The following is an 18,248-nucleotide window of genomic DNA, read 5'->3' as shown; positions in this document are numbered from 1 at the left end:
ATTTTGACTTTTTAATAAATTTCGAAATTCTGTAACATATCACTACTGGACCTTATCTAAAGTGTCTCAATCTGAACCTCATCTATTATTGCAAAATGTCATAATCTGTACTTAACCTCTAATTATTGCAAAATCTCATGATCTGTACCTAACTTGAAATTACTGCAAAATGTCAAAATTTGAACTCCATGTCTAATTATTGCAAACTATCAAAATATGAATCCTATTTAAAACTAAATGTCAGAATCTCGTTTAAAGACTTAGTACCTCATCCCAAAATAAAACTGTGCTATCCAGTGTGCGCTTAGACTTGCTAGAGCTCTGAAGGACGTGTATACGTCGCTGTAGTTCCACATAAGAAAGGTCCTCGAACATTTTGACGAAACCTTGTACACAGTGATTTAGCCGACCCGATCGGCAGACCGCTCACACCGTTTCCGGGATGACCAGGCGTTTCGCGCGATTCGCGTCGCGCAATTTGTCGTCGCTGAATGAACCACGGACGGCTCCGAATTATTTCGCCATTAATCTTGTTGTTCTAAACGCTGTCGGGGTTCGGCTATTGTAGGACGGTTTCCCAACGACCGGTTAGACAACTCGTCCTGTCCAAGTGTAAGTTCGTATTGTTGCGGGTTTTCGTTACGGAGGGGTTGCAACTTCCTGTTTGATCACTTTTCTGTTACTTCCTTTTGCGATGCTTGGTAAAATGTTGGACTTTTCCTTTTGGTTGAGGAATGGTGGTCTTTTTACGGTAGGGGAAATTTTTTGTTACTTTCATTGAGATGAAATCTTTAATTTAGGAATAAGACACTTAATGTAAGGGTTGACCGATTATTGATATTGATAGAAATAAGAAAAGTTGAAGTGTTAAGTATATTTTGGAATCAAATCCTTAATTATACAAATTTTGGTATTTAACTGCAAACATAATTATTCTGCAAATACGATTTAAGTTTGTGGCATCTGCGGTGCGTCATGGGTGCGTCACGATGTTACAAGTCAACGAGTTATATAAAACTGATATGAAGTATTTGGAGTTGGAGTTACTTATACAAGTTGCAATTGGTATTTAATTCCAAATATAATTATTCTGCAAATACAATTTAAGTTTGTGGCATCTGTGGTGCGTCATGGGTGCGTCACGATGTTATAAGTCAACGAGTTATATAAAACTGATATAAAATATTTTTTTAAACTACTTATAGTGTTATAATCTAAAATTTTACAGGTTGATGTGAAATATTTCATGTTCACTAAAAATTAAAAAAATTGATTTTGATGCTTGATAATAGAATTCTCCATAATTTACTTTGTATCATAATTGCATTATTAATTATTACTAAAAAAAGCACATATTTAAATCAGTATAACCCAGTCGAAATTTCGCTAAAAAATGAAAGAATCCCTCAAATTCATTTCGACTACATCTTTCACATTCAGCAACATTTCAACTCGTTAATACCGATGCTACCGTGATTATAATTCATAGCGGTATTATGTAAGCGTGCTACGTGATGTTGTTAACAGTAATTGATAAGAAATGCTCGTATCAATTGTAATTACAGGTAGTACATTGTAGCCATTTCCCGCATTATGTAATTACAGTAGCAAACACGAAAAACGTGATAAAGTAATGGACGTTCAACACCACAATTTACGTTGCTTTGTGGCAGAAAATTGTTTGCATATTTTAAGATAATTTTACATGCGATCCATTAAATCATGGACGTGTATACTTCTACAATTTTTCTTTGTATCGGTATTCGTTATTGACATTATCCCTTTGGGATTCATTAGTGTCGTTTATTATACTTTTAACAGGACAAACTCGTTTTCAAGCTAGACATTTAACGATATCATCTTCAACAGATTTTATCTTCACAGCTCTTCATTTAACAGTTTCAGGATATTATTAATTTACAAGTCTTTCACTAATTTAAAACAATTTCTGATTAATATTTTACACTTTATTTTTCCACGTAATTTATTTAAATTTCATAATATTGGATATTATGACTTTTCATGAATATAGAAACCTAATAATACTTCTTTATTAAATATTTACTTGTTGACCTTTTTCCTTCAGGTCAAAATTTATAATAAAAATATTAGTTTCATTCTTGAAAGTTATTCAAAAATTCCACAAAGTATAAAACTGACCATGGCCCAAACTAGCAAATAAACGAAAGTCGTAGCGTCCTTGCGGTGGCCATAACGGGTTTAAGCTTCGAAATCAGCCCGTTGGTGTATTTTTGGTTAACAAGATAATTCAAGCTAACAGCGTTTCACATCAGTTCCTCACAAATTACTACTCCATCCGAATAATTTGAAGCCACATCGCTGCGCCAGTGTTCACAGCCTTGACTCGAGGCGTCTTAACGTTTCCTTTCAGCCGCAAAAAAAAATGGCCGACCTGTTTCCAAAACCCGTAATAAGTCTAAGTAGATCCCTTCCACGAGCCGCAGGAAAGAGGCACGCTGTTCCATCGCCGAGATCCCGGGAGAGAATGTACGGTAAAGGTGCTTTCACGAGGATGTTGGCGAGGACAGGTACAAGCCGAAGAGAGAGGCTACTTCGTGAACCCACCAAGTGTTGAGGATTGTGAGTAGGGAGTGCCTCAGGGGAACCGTAAAGAGGCTACCTCTGGCTCACGGACTTCTGCCACTTTCGAGCCTGCATTAGACAACCTCCGAAACTGTCTAACTACCGCAACTCTCTTTTTGTGGAATGCTTCGTTTGATCAGTTTGGATTCAACTCCTTTGATTTCATCTAAATTATGGCCAAATACCGCCTGGCTCACCTAGGTGGACCTTTCTGAATACTGGCATTAACCTACAGGAAACATATTGCATGTTTGCTTCAGCGTATAGTCTGACTTATCCTCAGGCGGTGTCATTTTTGCTCTAACATTGTTTGAAAGTGCTTCCATAGTCTTATGGATCACTTTTGTGACCATCTAGCAGTTGGACCAAGGAGATTGTCAAGTGACTCGTACTTCAAATATGATCAAGTCACACAACTTGCTTTTAACGCATTTCTTGAAATCTCTGTTGATTTTCATCAAAATGAAGAATTAATGTATGTATTAATGCTATTTATATCTTTCTGAACTTAATTCCCAATTTTAAATTAAGTGACCATACACCTGTAGTGTAATGTCACCGTTAAAATTCTAAAAATATGTTAGAGTACCTTAACAGGAATAAATAATTGAATAGCGTTAACAGTAATGAACAGCTATATAATATTAATAGAAATAAATGCTTGAATATAACATTAAGAGGAACGACATATAACAGAAAACGGATTTTAAGTATACCTCAGTTGATACGGCATATCTCAAAAACAGCGAACATACGCTAAACCCGAAAAGCTAATTTCTTGTGACAACAATGTTCCACCCGGAACGAATCCCCTGACGTTTGTGAATTGCGCCGAAACGAAACGTTTCATTCGGAATTTACATCAATGTCGAGTCGCGTAACTCGGCATTAAACCGTGAACTTTTTATCACCGCATCTAGAACAGCGTCTGTCAACTTGTTGCGCTTGCCCTCGACGACAATTCAAATAAGTTCCCCGGAACTTGCCCGCATCTGACGCTCTCCAATTCTCTTTCAGAGCTCGTTTCCTATTTCTTGGAATTTCACGAACCGATTGACTGCCGAGAGCAATCCATCAGCCCTTTCATTCGACAAATGCAGAGATTAGCGATACCCATTGATTCTGTACCTGCAATTTGAACTTTCCAAACCTGTACTTCACATATGTGTATGTGTTAGTGAACAACCAGACATTATTTATTACAACTTGACATTATTAATCTACAAAAAACTGAGTATAGAAGACTATTGCAGACTGATCTACATATGAACATAACATATCATATAAACATGATAACATATGACATAATGTAACAAAATGTATCATAACATTGAACAGTGATCATGACATGACACTATGACTCTACAATTAGTCTCTGTGTGTGTGTATCACGAATGCATCGTGAGTTGGACACAAGTTCGACATGATTGCGTCTTGAGTGCGTCACGTGTGAGTCACTAATGCATCGTGAGTGTATCATGAGTGCGTCCAGAGTGCGTCAAGAGTGCGTCACGAATGCGTCACGAGTACATCATAAGTACGTCATGAATGCATCGTGACTTCGACATGAGTTCGATATGAGTGCGTCATGTGTGCGTCGCGTATGCATCGGGTGTTCGACATGAGTGCGTCACGAATTCGGCTCGAGTGCGTCATGAGTGCGTCATAAATGCGTCGTGACTGCATCATGAGTGCACTGTAAGTGTATCCTGAGTACATCATAAGTGTGTCACGTGTGCGTCACTCCAATTGCAAAACCATCCATACCATGTCCCTTAAACGCTATAACTCAGCACTATATCTTCCAAAGCAGACTTGCCCCACATTCAAACCAAACCACTTATGTTTCAGACTCTCGAAACGGTTCGACGGAGCTGGTCGACATGCCCGCCGGAACAGTACCAAATTTGGGAGCGGTTGCCGGGGTAGGCAGCGAGGACATGGCATCCTTATGGGCCTCTTACGCCATGGGCTTGAAGAAGACGCCGCCACCAGCGTCATCAGCGACGCCCTCGCGATCCGATCGCGATCGCGAATCCAGCCCGACAGGAGGCGAAGGCACCGGCAGTGCCCACGACGAAACCAGCAGCAGCGGAAACAAAGAGGACGAGGATGACGACGATGAAGACGCCGACGAGAGGTTGGACCCCAGACACCACGACCCCGAACGTCAGAAGGCTTTCAACGTGAGTCGCGTTTTACGTAATTCTCGCGGTCATCGCGTTTTTTCTTTTCGTTGCTTTATTCTTCTTTCGAGACGAAATGGGAGGCTGAAACGACCCGTGATTAATGAACCGAGGATTCTCGTTCAGAGACGAGAATTATTCGAATGGCGCTTGTTTGCGATAGCATTTTTTTATTTGTTTATGGACTTCTTTGGAAGTTGCTTTTGAAGGAGGAATTGCGGAGGTGAGGCGATTTTTGAGGAAGGTCAAACATTGATTATTTTTTATGTACTAATGCATGTTATTGGATTTTTAATTTTACAAATATCTGTCTTCAAATTTTCTGATATAAAAGTTGTAATTTCACAATTTTCAAACTAACAAATTTTCCAAGTTACACTTACTAAAATTAATAATTTAATTTTAAAAATTGATGAACGTTCAAATTTTGAGATTTCCGAAAATCTTACCACGTAATTTTTTAATTTTCTCTTTCTTAATTTTCAGTTTCATTTTGTTTCGTATCTAAAACATTTTCCAGACTACACATATTAAAATTAATATCTTAATTTTTAAAATTGATAATCATTCAAATTTTACGATTTGACGTTCTCAAAATGTCACCACGGAATTTTTTAATTTTCAAAATTTTGTCTTCAGTTTCGTGTTGTTACGTATCACCGTGCACTTCGTTTTGCATCTGAATGGAACAGAAAATATGTCGCGTAATTCCACGTATTACGAATCTGAACTTGATAATTACACGCTCTATAAACGACGGGAAAGTTGCAAGGAACTAGCAAGAATGCAGTTATGTCGATAACTTCGTTGCGAACGTTTGTCAACCACTCTTCTGATCCTTGCTACTGTATATGTACATGTCAATTGACGTTCTTATAGCACTTCGAAAAAATATTGGGGTTATTAATTACAAAATATGTAATAAAATATTAGGGTCCTATCTAAGAAACTGGAGATGTTCATGTGACCTTCAAACGGCCATGCAAGGTTAAATTATCGCCGCCATCTTATACTGTCTTTGAGATCCTACAACTTTTGTCTGAAATATTTATCCATATTTAAAGTCACTTCCAAAATATAAGGGTGGGTTTTCAGAGATAATCTGTAACATGTAACTGCAACAAAGTGACAAAGAGTAACTATCAATAAGAAATCCGTCTCGTCGATAAGGTGTTAATTATCTTCAATAAACTCAGCAGCTGAAACCGTAACCGGTCTCTTACCGTTTCCTTCCTCGGTTCGCATTAAACCGGAAACGGCGAGTTTATTGCGGCTAACATTACCAGCCAGGCAACCGCGTAAAAAGATACGAAGTTGTTGTTCCATTCGCGAAACAGGGAAGAAAACAGCGTGGCCGTAAGGTGAGAAAAAGAGGCGGTTCGAATGAAAGCTAAGCCGAGCCGCTATTGGACTTCGCCCGAAAAAGCCTCAATTATCGTAAAGTTTTATGAAAACAACGGCGTGTTCCCTTTTCAACGTCTTCCAGCAGCCACCCCTTCTAGAATCTGAAATCCAGCCGGGTTCCGCAAGATGGCCGGCTACAGAGCTGCTCCTTAATTAATTACAATTAGTTTAATAGAAGCCCGGTACGCCTCCCACCACCGCGAAATGCTTAATTCCTCGAGCGGCCAAGTGTACAGGGCTCGTTTAATTCATTCCGCCGCGGTCTGTCCTTTTACAGATGTTCGTCAGGCTGTTCGTCGACGAGAACCTGGACCGTATAGTGCCCATCTCTAAACAACCCAAGGAGAAGATACAGGCAATTATCGACAGTTGCACCAGGCAGTTCCCGGAGTTCGCTGAGAGGGCCAGGAAGAGGATCAGAACGTACCTGAAGAGCTGCAGGAGGAACAAACGGGGCAGGGAGGGCGCACCCTGGGATGCGGTAGGTTTATTTTTATCGGAAATAAATGTACTATTGTAGCTTTTAGTCAAATTTTAGGCATATCAAAATTTTGTACTTGGGGATTTAAGTGGGAAGATTTGAGGATTTGATGATTTGGTGATTTGATCATTTTGTGGATTTGATAATTGGGGGATTTGATCATTTTGTGGATTTGATAATTGCGTGATTTGATAATTTGGTGATTTGGGACTTTGGTAAATTACTAATTTAGAAATTTGGTAATTCAAGAAGAGGGAAATTTTGCAATTTGGGAATTTGGAGATTTAGACATTTAGAGAGATGGGAATTTGAAAATTTAGGTATTTGAAGAGTTGATAGTTTGGAGATTTAGGTATTTGGGGACTTGGGAGTTAAGAGATTTCAAAATTTGGAGATTTGGGAATTTAGAGATATGGGAATTTGAAGATTTGGGAATTTGGAGAGTTGGGAATTTGGAGATTTAGGTATTTGGAGACTTGGGAGTTGAGAGATTTGAGAATTTTCAGACTTGGTAGTTTAGAAATTTGAGAATTTGGAGAGTTGGGAATTTGGAGACTTGGGAATTTGGAGATTTGGAAATTTGGAGACTTGGGGGTTTAGAAATTTGAGAATTTGGAGACTTGGGAATTTGGTGACTTGGGAATTTGGTGACTTGGGAATTAGGTGACTTGGGAATTTGGTGACTTGGGAATTTGGTGACTTGGGAATTTGGATATTTGGGAGATTTGGAAATTTGAGAATTTGGGAATTTCGAGATTTTGTAATTTGATATTTTGGTGATTTGGGAATTTCGAGACTTGGTAATTTGATAATTTGAGAATTTGAGAACGACCTAAATTCACAAATTTACAAATCTTCCATAAATTTGGAAACTAGAAAATTTGAAAACTTGGACCTTCGAAAATCTAAAAAAAAAATTTGAAACTTCATTAACCCATACTTGCTCATCTACCTTGTATTATCTTATTAAATATTTAAACTACAAATCCAAAAATCCAAATCCTAATTTTTCAACATTATTATCGAAAGAGTAAATTTGCATATACTCGAGTGAAAAAAGTGCCCAATGACACGTGTTAAATGAGACCTGATAATAGATATCGGTCCTATTAAAATCGTTTCGCCGAACCAAGGAAGGTCAGTCGAAAGCTCATGGATTCCCGAGGTCTGAGTCAAGTTCGAGCTTTTGGTATGCGACGATCACGTGACCGAAATGTTTCTTTTTAGGCGAGGCCCACTCCGGCACACTTGACCTCCGTGCAGGCTGAGCAAATTTTGGCAACAGCCTGCGAAAATGAGAGCGACAACGCGAAACGCATGAGACTCGGTCTGGAGCCCGTCTCACAGCCCATGCCAACTCTTCCGGCCGCAACGGTGAGTAAAATTAGAATGAAAAGAGCATGATCATTCTCGTTCACGTGGATTTCCAGTTTCCTGCCTTCTGCAAACCTTTCTAACGCGTTCTGCTGAATTAATAACCGTCTATTAATTATTCATTTATTCGAATGTATGTATGCTTTCTGAACGCGTTATGCGGCCGTACCGTGTGTCTCGCGGAAAGACGCTTAGTCAGTTTTTATATTTCGTACTTAAATTTTGTACTTGTGCTCTTTGGAAGTTTCATCAGTTTTAATGGCGGATTTATGCTCGTGTATTTAGTTTTTGAATTAAGAGTAATGTGGACGAGGAAGTTAGGATGAAAATGATGAAAGTCTATTTTTGATGAGTTTATGATATTTGAACTATAATTGAAATTTGGTATTCATATTTTCTGAAACTTGTATCATTTTGACATTCACCGATAGATTCAAGCATGGTCGATTACTTATTTTTACATTAAGACTAATGCAGATGAAATTAGGGATAATCTAAAAATGATAAAAATCAATTTTGGATGACTTCGTTTTGACACCTAAACTGATACTTAAATTTGGTATTTATACCCTTTGAAATCTGCATACTTTCCATATTTACTTAATGGGTAGATTCCAGCACGTTTGACTACTTATTTCTGAATTATGACTAATGCAAAGAAATATGTTAATTAGAGATGTCTCACAAGACACTCGTATTAATGTTACTTTGACACTGCAACTATTAGACACTTAGACAAAGAAAGTTGAAATATTATGTCAACTTTGTATTATGCAATCGTTGTCTATGCAAAATATGATAGGACTTGCACTCCAAGTTAAAGTGCGTTAAAAATTCGTGGAAAATTGATCACAGCTGAAGTAGAAGTGCGTCACGAATGCATCCTGAGTGCGTCGCGAGTGCGTCACAAATACATCATGAATGCGTCGAGTGCATCACGGTGTCATGGGTGCGTCACGAGTGCGTCACAAATATATTATGAGTGCATCAAGAATACGTCCTGGGTGCGTCACGAGTGCGTCGCAAATACATTATGAATGCATCATGAATGTGTCACGGGTGCGTCATGAATGCGTCACAAATACATTATGAGTGCATCACGAAGGTGTCGTGGGTGCATCATGAGTGTGTCACAGGTGCGTCACAATTGCGTCAAGAATGCGTTACGAGTGCGTCACAGGTGCGTCGAGAGTGCGTCACAAATACAAAATGAGTGCATTACGAGTGCGTCAGGAGTATTTCACAGGTGCGTCATGAATGCGTGACGAGTGTGTCACAAATCAGATCCATAAAAGTAGTGCAAGATGTTAAATCCTACCCAAATTTGATACTAAATTTGATATTTCTTCGCGAATATCCGAAAGTATCCAAACAGTTTCATACGGAAAATTATCTGAGATTCCCTGTTAAAATATTTGAAGGTCACTGATCGGCATATCTATACAATTATCTTCTCCAAATAGAGAAAAATATCTGAATTAGCGACAGAAAGAAAACGCGCGACCAAGCAAAGAATCCAGCAGTCCGAGCACAGTCGTGATGCAACACCCGTGGATAAAGTTTTCCATGAAAGTTGTTGGCTCCGTCCATAAAATTATCGCTGGTGGAGATCCGAGCCGGCGGGAGCTCCTGCGCAACGCTTCAAAGCTTGATACGTGAAACGGAGCTAGGATTGATATAGGTACACAGAGAGAGGCCGATGATAACCCCATGGGTCGCGCACCTCTCCCACTCTGATGCAACCCACACAAGCTGACCACGTTGTACGCGGAACGACGGAAAAATCGAAATATTCTCCGGTCCAAGAGTCGTCAACGAGCTTTGGATCGGCCGATTGCGTGCCGCAGCGTGTACCATGCCCGCTTCGAAATTTCGCTTAAATTCCAACAGCGAATAGCTCTCCCACCGGTATTTCCTGCCCTGGGTTTGAATCATTGTCCCTAGTTAAATCGAAATTAATATTTGACCAGAACCGCTGCGGAGACCGAGGCTCCATTAGAACCGACGATTACGCTCAAAAGTGTGGACAACACCTCTACTCTTTAAACGTTTAATATTTATGCGCCATTACACCATTTATATTCTCTTTGTACTATATCATTTTTTAAATAGTTAAATAATATAATAACTATATATGTATACAGTAATGTTACATCGTAGAGTGAAAGCGGTGCACATGAGAAGCATACACATGTGTTTAATCCGATTTATTAATCTAATATATTAATTAATAATACTATGCAGTTTAGTTTAGTTTTCTGCAATTACTATAGATGGCGCTTAAGATCAATTGCTCATTTTTTACAACAAACTTTGATATCTTTATAAAATTCTTCTCTCGTCCTCAACTTTGCGCGCGCTTTTCAAATACGATATTTTTATACAGATATTCCTGACAATTATTCTCTTATTAAAATACAGTACAATCTTCATAATTTTTTTAAGGATTGTCGGAACATATTTGGTGTATAAATCATTGCTATTGTTTATATTCTTCTTGTGCCATAAACTTAGTTTAATACATAAGGAAAAATCAGTGGTAATTCCCAGGTTCACTGTCGCCATCTGCACGATTTAAAGACAACCTCATAGCTATCAGACATCGAAGCCCATTATTTTCTCTAAATTAATAAGTACGTAATAAAGAAATATTGGCAAAACCCTACTTATGTTATCTAAAAAATATCTATCTGCAATTTTTAACTAAATATCTAACCGTAAATAATTTTGCAATCTGCAGTCTTTACTTATGAAATTTCGAAACTTAAATAGAGAAAATAAATACAGTCTAACTAAAATGATTTTAATCATTTTTATTAACAAACCATTATTTAGTAAAAAGGGCAGATTAGAACGAAAAAAATGTAAATAGTCATTTTCTAATTGAATACTTACGCAATTAAAAGGTTAAATGCGTATAAGTTTTGTAGGATCTTACATGACCTACTTCCACGATATAACGTACAAATTGTTTCCTGGAAATGTTTGCAAAGATGCGATTCATTGCGTGAAAATAAGTTGAATGGTTTATCTTCGTACGTTTTGGAGATATGTAATTGAACTCGATTATCAGTCGAGTAAACGCGTGACGGCTGAAAAATTCGTTTTTGCGTCTCCAAAACGTTATCGTCGCGAGTTACCGAACGTTTTAACAGACTTTATTGACGCTTTCGAAAGATAATTAATTAATAGCTATTATTAGATACTGTTAAAAATATTTTGATCGTGAACAGATTGATTTGTCTCGCCATTCATGAAACTGATACAGTACTGATTCGTAATAAGCAACTCGCTCGGGTCTGGCGAGTTGCTTGTTACGAATCAGGTATATTTTCGGCTTGCCTTTGTTCCCAAGCGCGAGGACGGTGACGGCGTAGAAAAAACAGGGGGTTGGGTGTAGCGGTATACTATAAAGTAATCGGTCGCGCGGCGATGTTATTCTTTAGACAAGGACAGAACATAGCATGCTTTCCCTTTTTAATAGTAGTAAAATTTCATGAATGGAAAAATATACCGGATTCGTAACAAGCAACTGCCCAAACCCAAGCCAGTGGCTTATTACGAGTGGCTTATTACGAATCGATGTAGGATTAAATGAATGAACGACAGAATCGCTATGCATTAGAGTGAGAAAACAATATATATGTTCTGTCCTCTTTCCACTAAACTGTTCGGTCGATCGTGAAAATTTATAACTTCTTCGGTTTCGCGGACCTCTCATTCTTTCTCGGATCTCTCACTCAGCGGCCGACTTCAAACAAAGAAGAGGGGATAGAAATTTGCTTGTTACGAATCACAAAACTGTTGCTTGTTACGAATCAGTACTGTAGTAGGATTCAAGCTTTTTATTTCAAATCGAAACGATCTTATTTTGTATCTAGCTTCATCTTTCTTTTGGGAATATCGTTTTAATGAGATGTTTATTTACGGTCCGTTTTAAGATTGTTGTAGAAATTTCAACTTTGTTTGGTTATCGGTGTAGTGAAATGTATTATGTAATTTATTAGAAAAATCTTGGAGACATTAAGTATTGAATATTCAGTTAATTTTAATACTTTCATATTGTTTAATTTTTTAAATATCAAAATCATCTCTTAGGAGCCTTCGTATATGTTTATTTATATTGTTTAATATATCATTTAATAATAATTATTATTATTGTTGTGTTAGTACTATATATCATTAACAATAAATTTTAATAATAAATAATATCATTAACATTATTATCATTTAATAACAATTATTATTTTTAATAATAGTATTTAATAAACATTAATATTAATAATATTTAATAATAACAATGGTAATAATAATTATAATTTTTATTAAATGATTTTCAAATTTAATAATGCAATGTTAGAAACACTTTACCAGAACTTTGTCCACGTATTGTATTCCCCTTTTCAGAAACTACAAAGAAATGACAAAGACCGATTAGTATAATTACCAGAAACTAAAGATCAATCAGAACTCCATTGATGAATCGATATGATTGTATCGGAATAGACTAGTAGCAATATGTGAAGGATATCTGACCGAATAAATGAGAATGAGTGATTCATGCATATTTCTAAGAAACCGTGATCTCTTTACTTTTTCCTTTCCTGTTACACATTTTTCTCATTTCTATTCCATGTAGATTATGTTCCGGCGTAGTAGTAAGACCGTGAGCTAATATTTTTAACAAATAGCTAGGAGTTTTAATAGATATAAAGTTCATATAATATTACTGAACATTAGTATAATTTATTTAGACTGAAATGCGTAAATTATGAAAGATATAATTATTTGTGAACATCTGTTTAGTTAGGGAAAGAGAATATTGTAGATTAAATACTTCGAAAACAATAATATGTAGTAATAAATAAATAAGTAACAATTTTAACAGTTTGAAAGAAGAAATTTACGATCCGCCATTTTGATGAGTTCCATAGATCTTACATATACTTTGACAAAGGCTATAAGTAGTAAATAGACAATAAGTACTACCTAATAATAAATAATAAATGAGTTATAAGTAATAAATTACATAAAATAGAAAATAAGCAAGAATTTTCACAATTTGAAACAAGATGTTTCCGAACCGCCATTTTGATGAGTTCCATCAATTTTACTTCGACAAAAGATACGAGTAATAAATAAGCTGTATATAATAATAATAAGCAATAAGTAATAATAATAAATAAACACCAAAAACAATTTCTGCTACCATAAAGAAATCTAAGAACCGCCATTTTATCGGATGCTATCAATCTTTCTTTTGCCAAAAACAATAAATAATTTGTAATAATAATTACTTAGAATAAGTAATAATAATTGAACAATAACTGCTAATTAAATAAGTAAGAAACAGCAACTACTACAATCTAAAACAAGAAATTTTGACGGGTGCCATTGACTAGGTCTGCAGCGCGCATCAAAATGGCGCCTCATAGATTCCCCATTTCAAATTACAAAAATTATTATAATTGCACTTCAGTTTTTATGTAGAATAATTGCATAAACAATTTTCGTTCATCATATTTTTAATAGAAAATAAGCACAATTCGTCAAAGTAGCGACATCTACAATACCTTGCTCAAGATTTCCCAGCAGCCATCTTACCCCTCGTTCCATATGACCACCCGACTATTTCCAGTATACAGAGTACTTTCAAATCAGTATTTTCGAAGAGATGAACATCGTGTAAATCCGACAGCATATCTAACCCTCTCGATATTGGACTAGATCTGTATAACAAGAAAGCTAGAACTCGATGTTTCTCGCCTCGACTTATCTACTTTGAAAATCCTTAGCTCGAAGGAGGGAGATAGAGTCGACACGGGGGGACAAAGATGGTCGGCGAGACCGATAACCTCTCCGGCGACCTAAACCTAACCCATTAAGGAGAAGACCGGGGTTCGTGCAACGACGCGGCTATCTGCCGTGGCCACCTATATAATTGACGTCAACGCACACTGCTCGCCTTTCATAAAAACACCTCCCTACATCCGTTCTCCTCTCTTCTTGACGATTTCATTCCTCCGTGCACGCCTGTGCTCTCGCCGTCATCTCTTTGCCCCTCTGTGTGCGTGTCCGTTCGTGTGCGTTTGCCTTTGGCCATCTTTCTTCTTTCTCGATCCCGTTCTTCCCCTTTCTTTCGCCACTCTTCTCTTTCCTCGAATTAATTTCCTTGGCCGCGAGTCAAGCTTACTCGCGCCTCGACGTCTTCGTCCGCCACATCTGGCCGCATCTCCATCGCGCGTCCTTTTTGCCCGCCGACTTTTTGCCCGACGCTCCTACGAGCGTTCTCCCGTCAGGTGACACTGCTGCTCGCGGAACGAAGATGATCGCGTCCGATCAGTCTGCTCGTTTTCTCCGCCAAAAGGTGACACGTGGTGCTTTCGGTGATCGGTGTTGCTCCAGCTTATGACCTGTGAGCTCGTTTCACGCGGGCCAGTGATAGGTGCCGTGGTTCCTTCATGGGAACTGATATGACGCATGGGTCCACCTGGACTCGGGATCTGCGCTTGTGAGACACGGAAGGAAACATGAGGAAGAAGAATCTCAGGGTGGTGCACAAGCAGGTGTACGACCGAGTGCAGATACAGCAGGTACTGACGGTACTCAGGCTAATTCAGATGTTGACAGGGATGTGATAAACGATTCACTGTTCAGGGGATTCTATTTTAATTGGGGGTGCGTTTAGAAGTTGGACGGTTTGGGAATCTTGGTATCTGGAGGATTTCGGATATTGGGAGTCTGGGGTTAATGAGGTTTGGACCGTTTGAGGATTTCGAGATGTGGAGTTTGGGATTTTGGAGAATTTAGGGGTGCTGAAGTTTGGGGACTTGAGTTCTAATTTTGGGAATGTAGGGCTGTTGAAGTTTGGCGCATTTGGAGAATTCAAAGTTGCTGTTTGGGGAGCTGAGGATTTCTAACTTTGGGAGTCTAGGACTGCTGAAGTTTGGAGCGTTTTAGATGTGGAATTTAGGGATTTCGAGATGTGGAATGTAGGCATTTGGAGAATTCAGGGGCGCTGAAATTTGGGGATCTGAACATTTCTAACTTTGGGAATTTAGGAGGCTGTACTTTGGAAGATTTGAGGACTCTGAGACTTGGAATTTAGGCACTTGGAGAGGTTAGGGGTGCTGAAGTTTGGGGATTTAAGGATTTCTAACTGGGAATTTAGGGAGGCTGAAGTTTGGGAACCTTGAGGACTCTGAGGTGTGGAATTTGGACACTTGCAGAATTTAGGAAATTTGAAGATTTGAAAGTTTGGGAATTTAGACATTTGGAGAGGTGTTGAAATTTAGGAAATTTGAGGAATCCGAAATTTTGAAAATTCGGTACAAATTTGAAGTTTTAGAAATTTGCAAATTTAGAAAAGTAAGAAATTCAAAACCCTGAAAATCTACAAACCTGACTAACTAAAAGACTTGAAAATTTACAAATTTGACTAATTCCAAAACTTGATTATCCACAAATTCAAAAAATTCAAAAACCAAACAAGCTTGAAAATTAAAATTCATGTAGATTTAAGTATATTTGTGTTTTGTGCACCATGTGACGCGAAGAAAAGCATCGTTGTAACCGAGTGTACATAAGATGATTCATCTTCGAGCACGTGGTTCGTGCTTTTGTTTCGAGAAGTCTGTTCAATTTTTGGAGTGTACTGTCATGTTGAGTTGATCTACGATCGACAATTGACGGAAACTGGGTCAGAATGTTTAAAAATGTAGAGCATGAGATAATTCTTGCTTCTTGTTGTCAGAGGGGATGTTACGGGGAGAGATTGATCCAATGGCTGCTGAATATAACGATTATCGATAAAATTAACATTTGCCATCTAAAATCTATGACTCACCCCTTGATTTATAGAGTTTTAATTTGCCATTTTTAATTTGAATTTTAACATTTTTTATTTTTTTGTATTAATTAAATTATTTTTATGAATTATTGATTTGTATTTATTTACGATTATTATCATGTTTTGATAATTTATTTAAGTTAATAATGTATTAATATATTTTTAATGTATTATGCTATTGTGAGGTTAGGTTAGATTGTAAAGTTAGTAGCTAACTTGTTAGATATTAAGATCTTAGTTTATTATGAAATTAACAGGAGACAATTTTTGATAACCTAAAAATGTATTTTATCATCGACTTAATAAAGACTTGATAACGCAACGTTATCTTTTATTATTGGTAAATATGCAATGGTTCAATGGTTCCAAATATGATGATACAACTTCTTACGAACTTAAAGAAAATGTAATCCAAAATGGCAGATATACAGAAGATTGCATCCCTCTTAACTAAATATGAATTTTATATAATTTAAAATTTATAATAGTTACAAAACTTAATGAACAACATATAAAAAAGCAAAGTTAGAATAAATGAATAATAAATTGAAAATTATATTAATAATATGTAATTCAATTTGACACGTTTCACAAGTGACACGTTGACTGCCACACGAGGGAATTCAAAATTTTGTTAAACAATATTTTAATCTTATCAAATTTCTTCACAATATTATATTCTTTATTATTACAGTTTCAAGTAGTTACTACCAGCATTAGAAAATTATGCAAATCTATAAATTCTTCAGAATGTAGGTATCATATGGTTTGGAAATCATATGTGGATGATGTGACAATGTGCTAACAGTGATGTGAACTATTAGTTTTGATATGTGAAATAATAGTGATATACGTTGTTGAGCATTCAAAATTATATATACATAAGGAAACTTATTTAATAAATCTTCAATTTACTAGTCATCACTTTGAACGTTAACGTTTCACTTCTTGAATCACATATGTGCTACATCACAAATTAAGATGACCCTTAAAGGTTCATAAAGAATTTATTTACCTAACTGAATACTCGTATTAATTACTTGAGATTGTGCATAACAAACATAACAAAAAACCTAGCTAAAAGTACCTAACGAAAATACCTCCCTAACAAAGTTTGAACGTCTTCAGTATGGCAGTCAATTGTCACCAATGTACCCGACAGCAGTCGATATATCACAAACGAACAGGGTCTAAGACTAGTGCTTGTTACAGCAAACGGATGTCCGGTCAAGTTTAGAGCATTTCTCGAGTACACCAGTGAAATCTCTTCCGGGGAAGAGGGAGGACACACCACCGGCATCGCTAACGTCCCTGGCGCCGCTAACCAGTTTGGCGAACTTGCCGAGTAGCACCCTCTCTTCTACACCCCTGTCTCTTGCACCCGCGTCTAAACTGCTCACACCGGCGGACAACAAGGGTCTCATGAGGTTAGTATCATTACTATTATTCCTTGAGTAATTTCGTTACTCTTGTTTAACCCTTATACATGGTTTTCGCTGCTTGCGAGTTTACTGCTATGTTGAGGATAAATTGAAATTAGTTGATGTTAGATATATTCTGAAGTGTTAGATGTATTCTGCATTTAGGGATCTTTGATTAGTCAAATTACAATGGGAGTCGAAAGATTTTTATGCAAATTTAGGTTTGTGAAATTTGAATTGTAATGTCACGAGTCAGGTAGTGATGGGTTCGACTTTTGTTTAAATAGTGAGACTTTCATTTGATACTAAAACAGTCAAATCACTAAGCTACAAATCTTGGTTATTTTACTTAAAAATTATAGTACACTGGAAGTAATTATTTAAAATTGCAAAGAAATATTTTATACATATGCAAAGTGGTATAACCTCTTGAACTGTAACGTCACGAGTCAGGTAGTGAGGGGTTCGACTTTTATTTAAATAGGGAGACCTTCGTTCAATACTAAAACAGTCAAATAAGTTAGAAAATTTATATAAATGGTTTTTATATATAAATTTATATAACAAATTTTGATATAAATTTTACAAAAAATATATAAAAAAATATATAAAATATATTTTTCTGCAAAGAATATATAAAAAATGAGACTATGTTCATATAAAAAAATTAGAACACAATCGTTAAAGTGAATAATAAAGTTAATTAAAATAGATGGCTTTCAACAAATCAACAATTATGTATTCATATTTATGGCAACTAGTAAGAATTACAAATAAATTTGTAGACTTACATTTATCAAAAATGAATGCACAGTCTAGACGAAGTAATACTAAATTTATAATATCAACGTCAATGTTCTGCTTAGAGCAAAAAGGATTTTGGTAAATATAGACTCTCTAACGCCTTGAATTATAGATAACAATTCGTA

The 18,248-nt window shown here is 36.7% G+C and overlaps 1 protein-coding gene across 7 annotated transcripts in view; it reads left to right on the top strand.

The window, feature by feature from the left end:
• Positions 1-18,248, top strand: part of LOC100882147 (nucleolar protein 4-like) — a 126,511-nt gene that overhangs the window by 95,626 nt on the left and 12,637 nt on the right. For all 7 annotated transcript variants that reach the window (XM_012286158.2, XM_012286154.2, XM_012286153.2 and 4 more), the window contains 4 exons: positions 4,456-4,790; positions 6,472-6,675; positions 7,903-8,049; positions 17,111-17,325. In XM_012286158.2, the coding sequence (XP_012141548.1) occupies positions 4,456-4,790; positions 6,472-6,675; positions 7,903-8,049; positions 17,111-17,325 (901 nt within the window). The remainder of the gene's footprint in view (positions 1-4,455; positions 4,791-6,471; positions 6,676-7,902; positions 8,050-17,110; positions 17,326-18,248) is intronic.

The sequence above is a fragment of the Megachile rotundata genome, chromosome 15 (genome assembly GCF_050947335.1).
Source record: "Megachile rotundata isolate GNS110a chromosome 15, iyMegRotu1, whole genome shotgun sequence".
Classification (NCBI taxonomy): Eukaryota; Metazoa; Arthropoda; class Insecta; order Hymenoptera; family Megachilidae; genus Megachile; species Megachile rotundata.
Note: the sequence above shows the minus strand (reverse complement) of the source record. Positions and strands in the feature narration are given on the sequence as shown.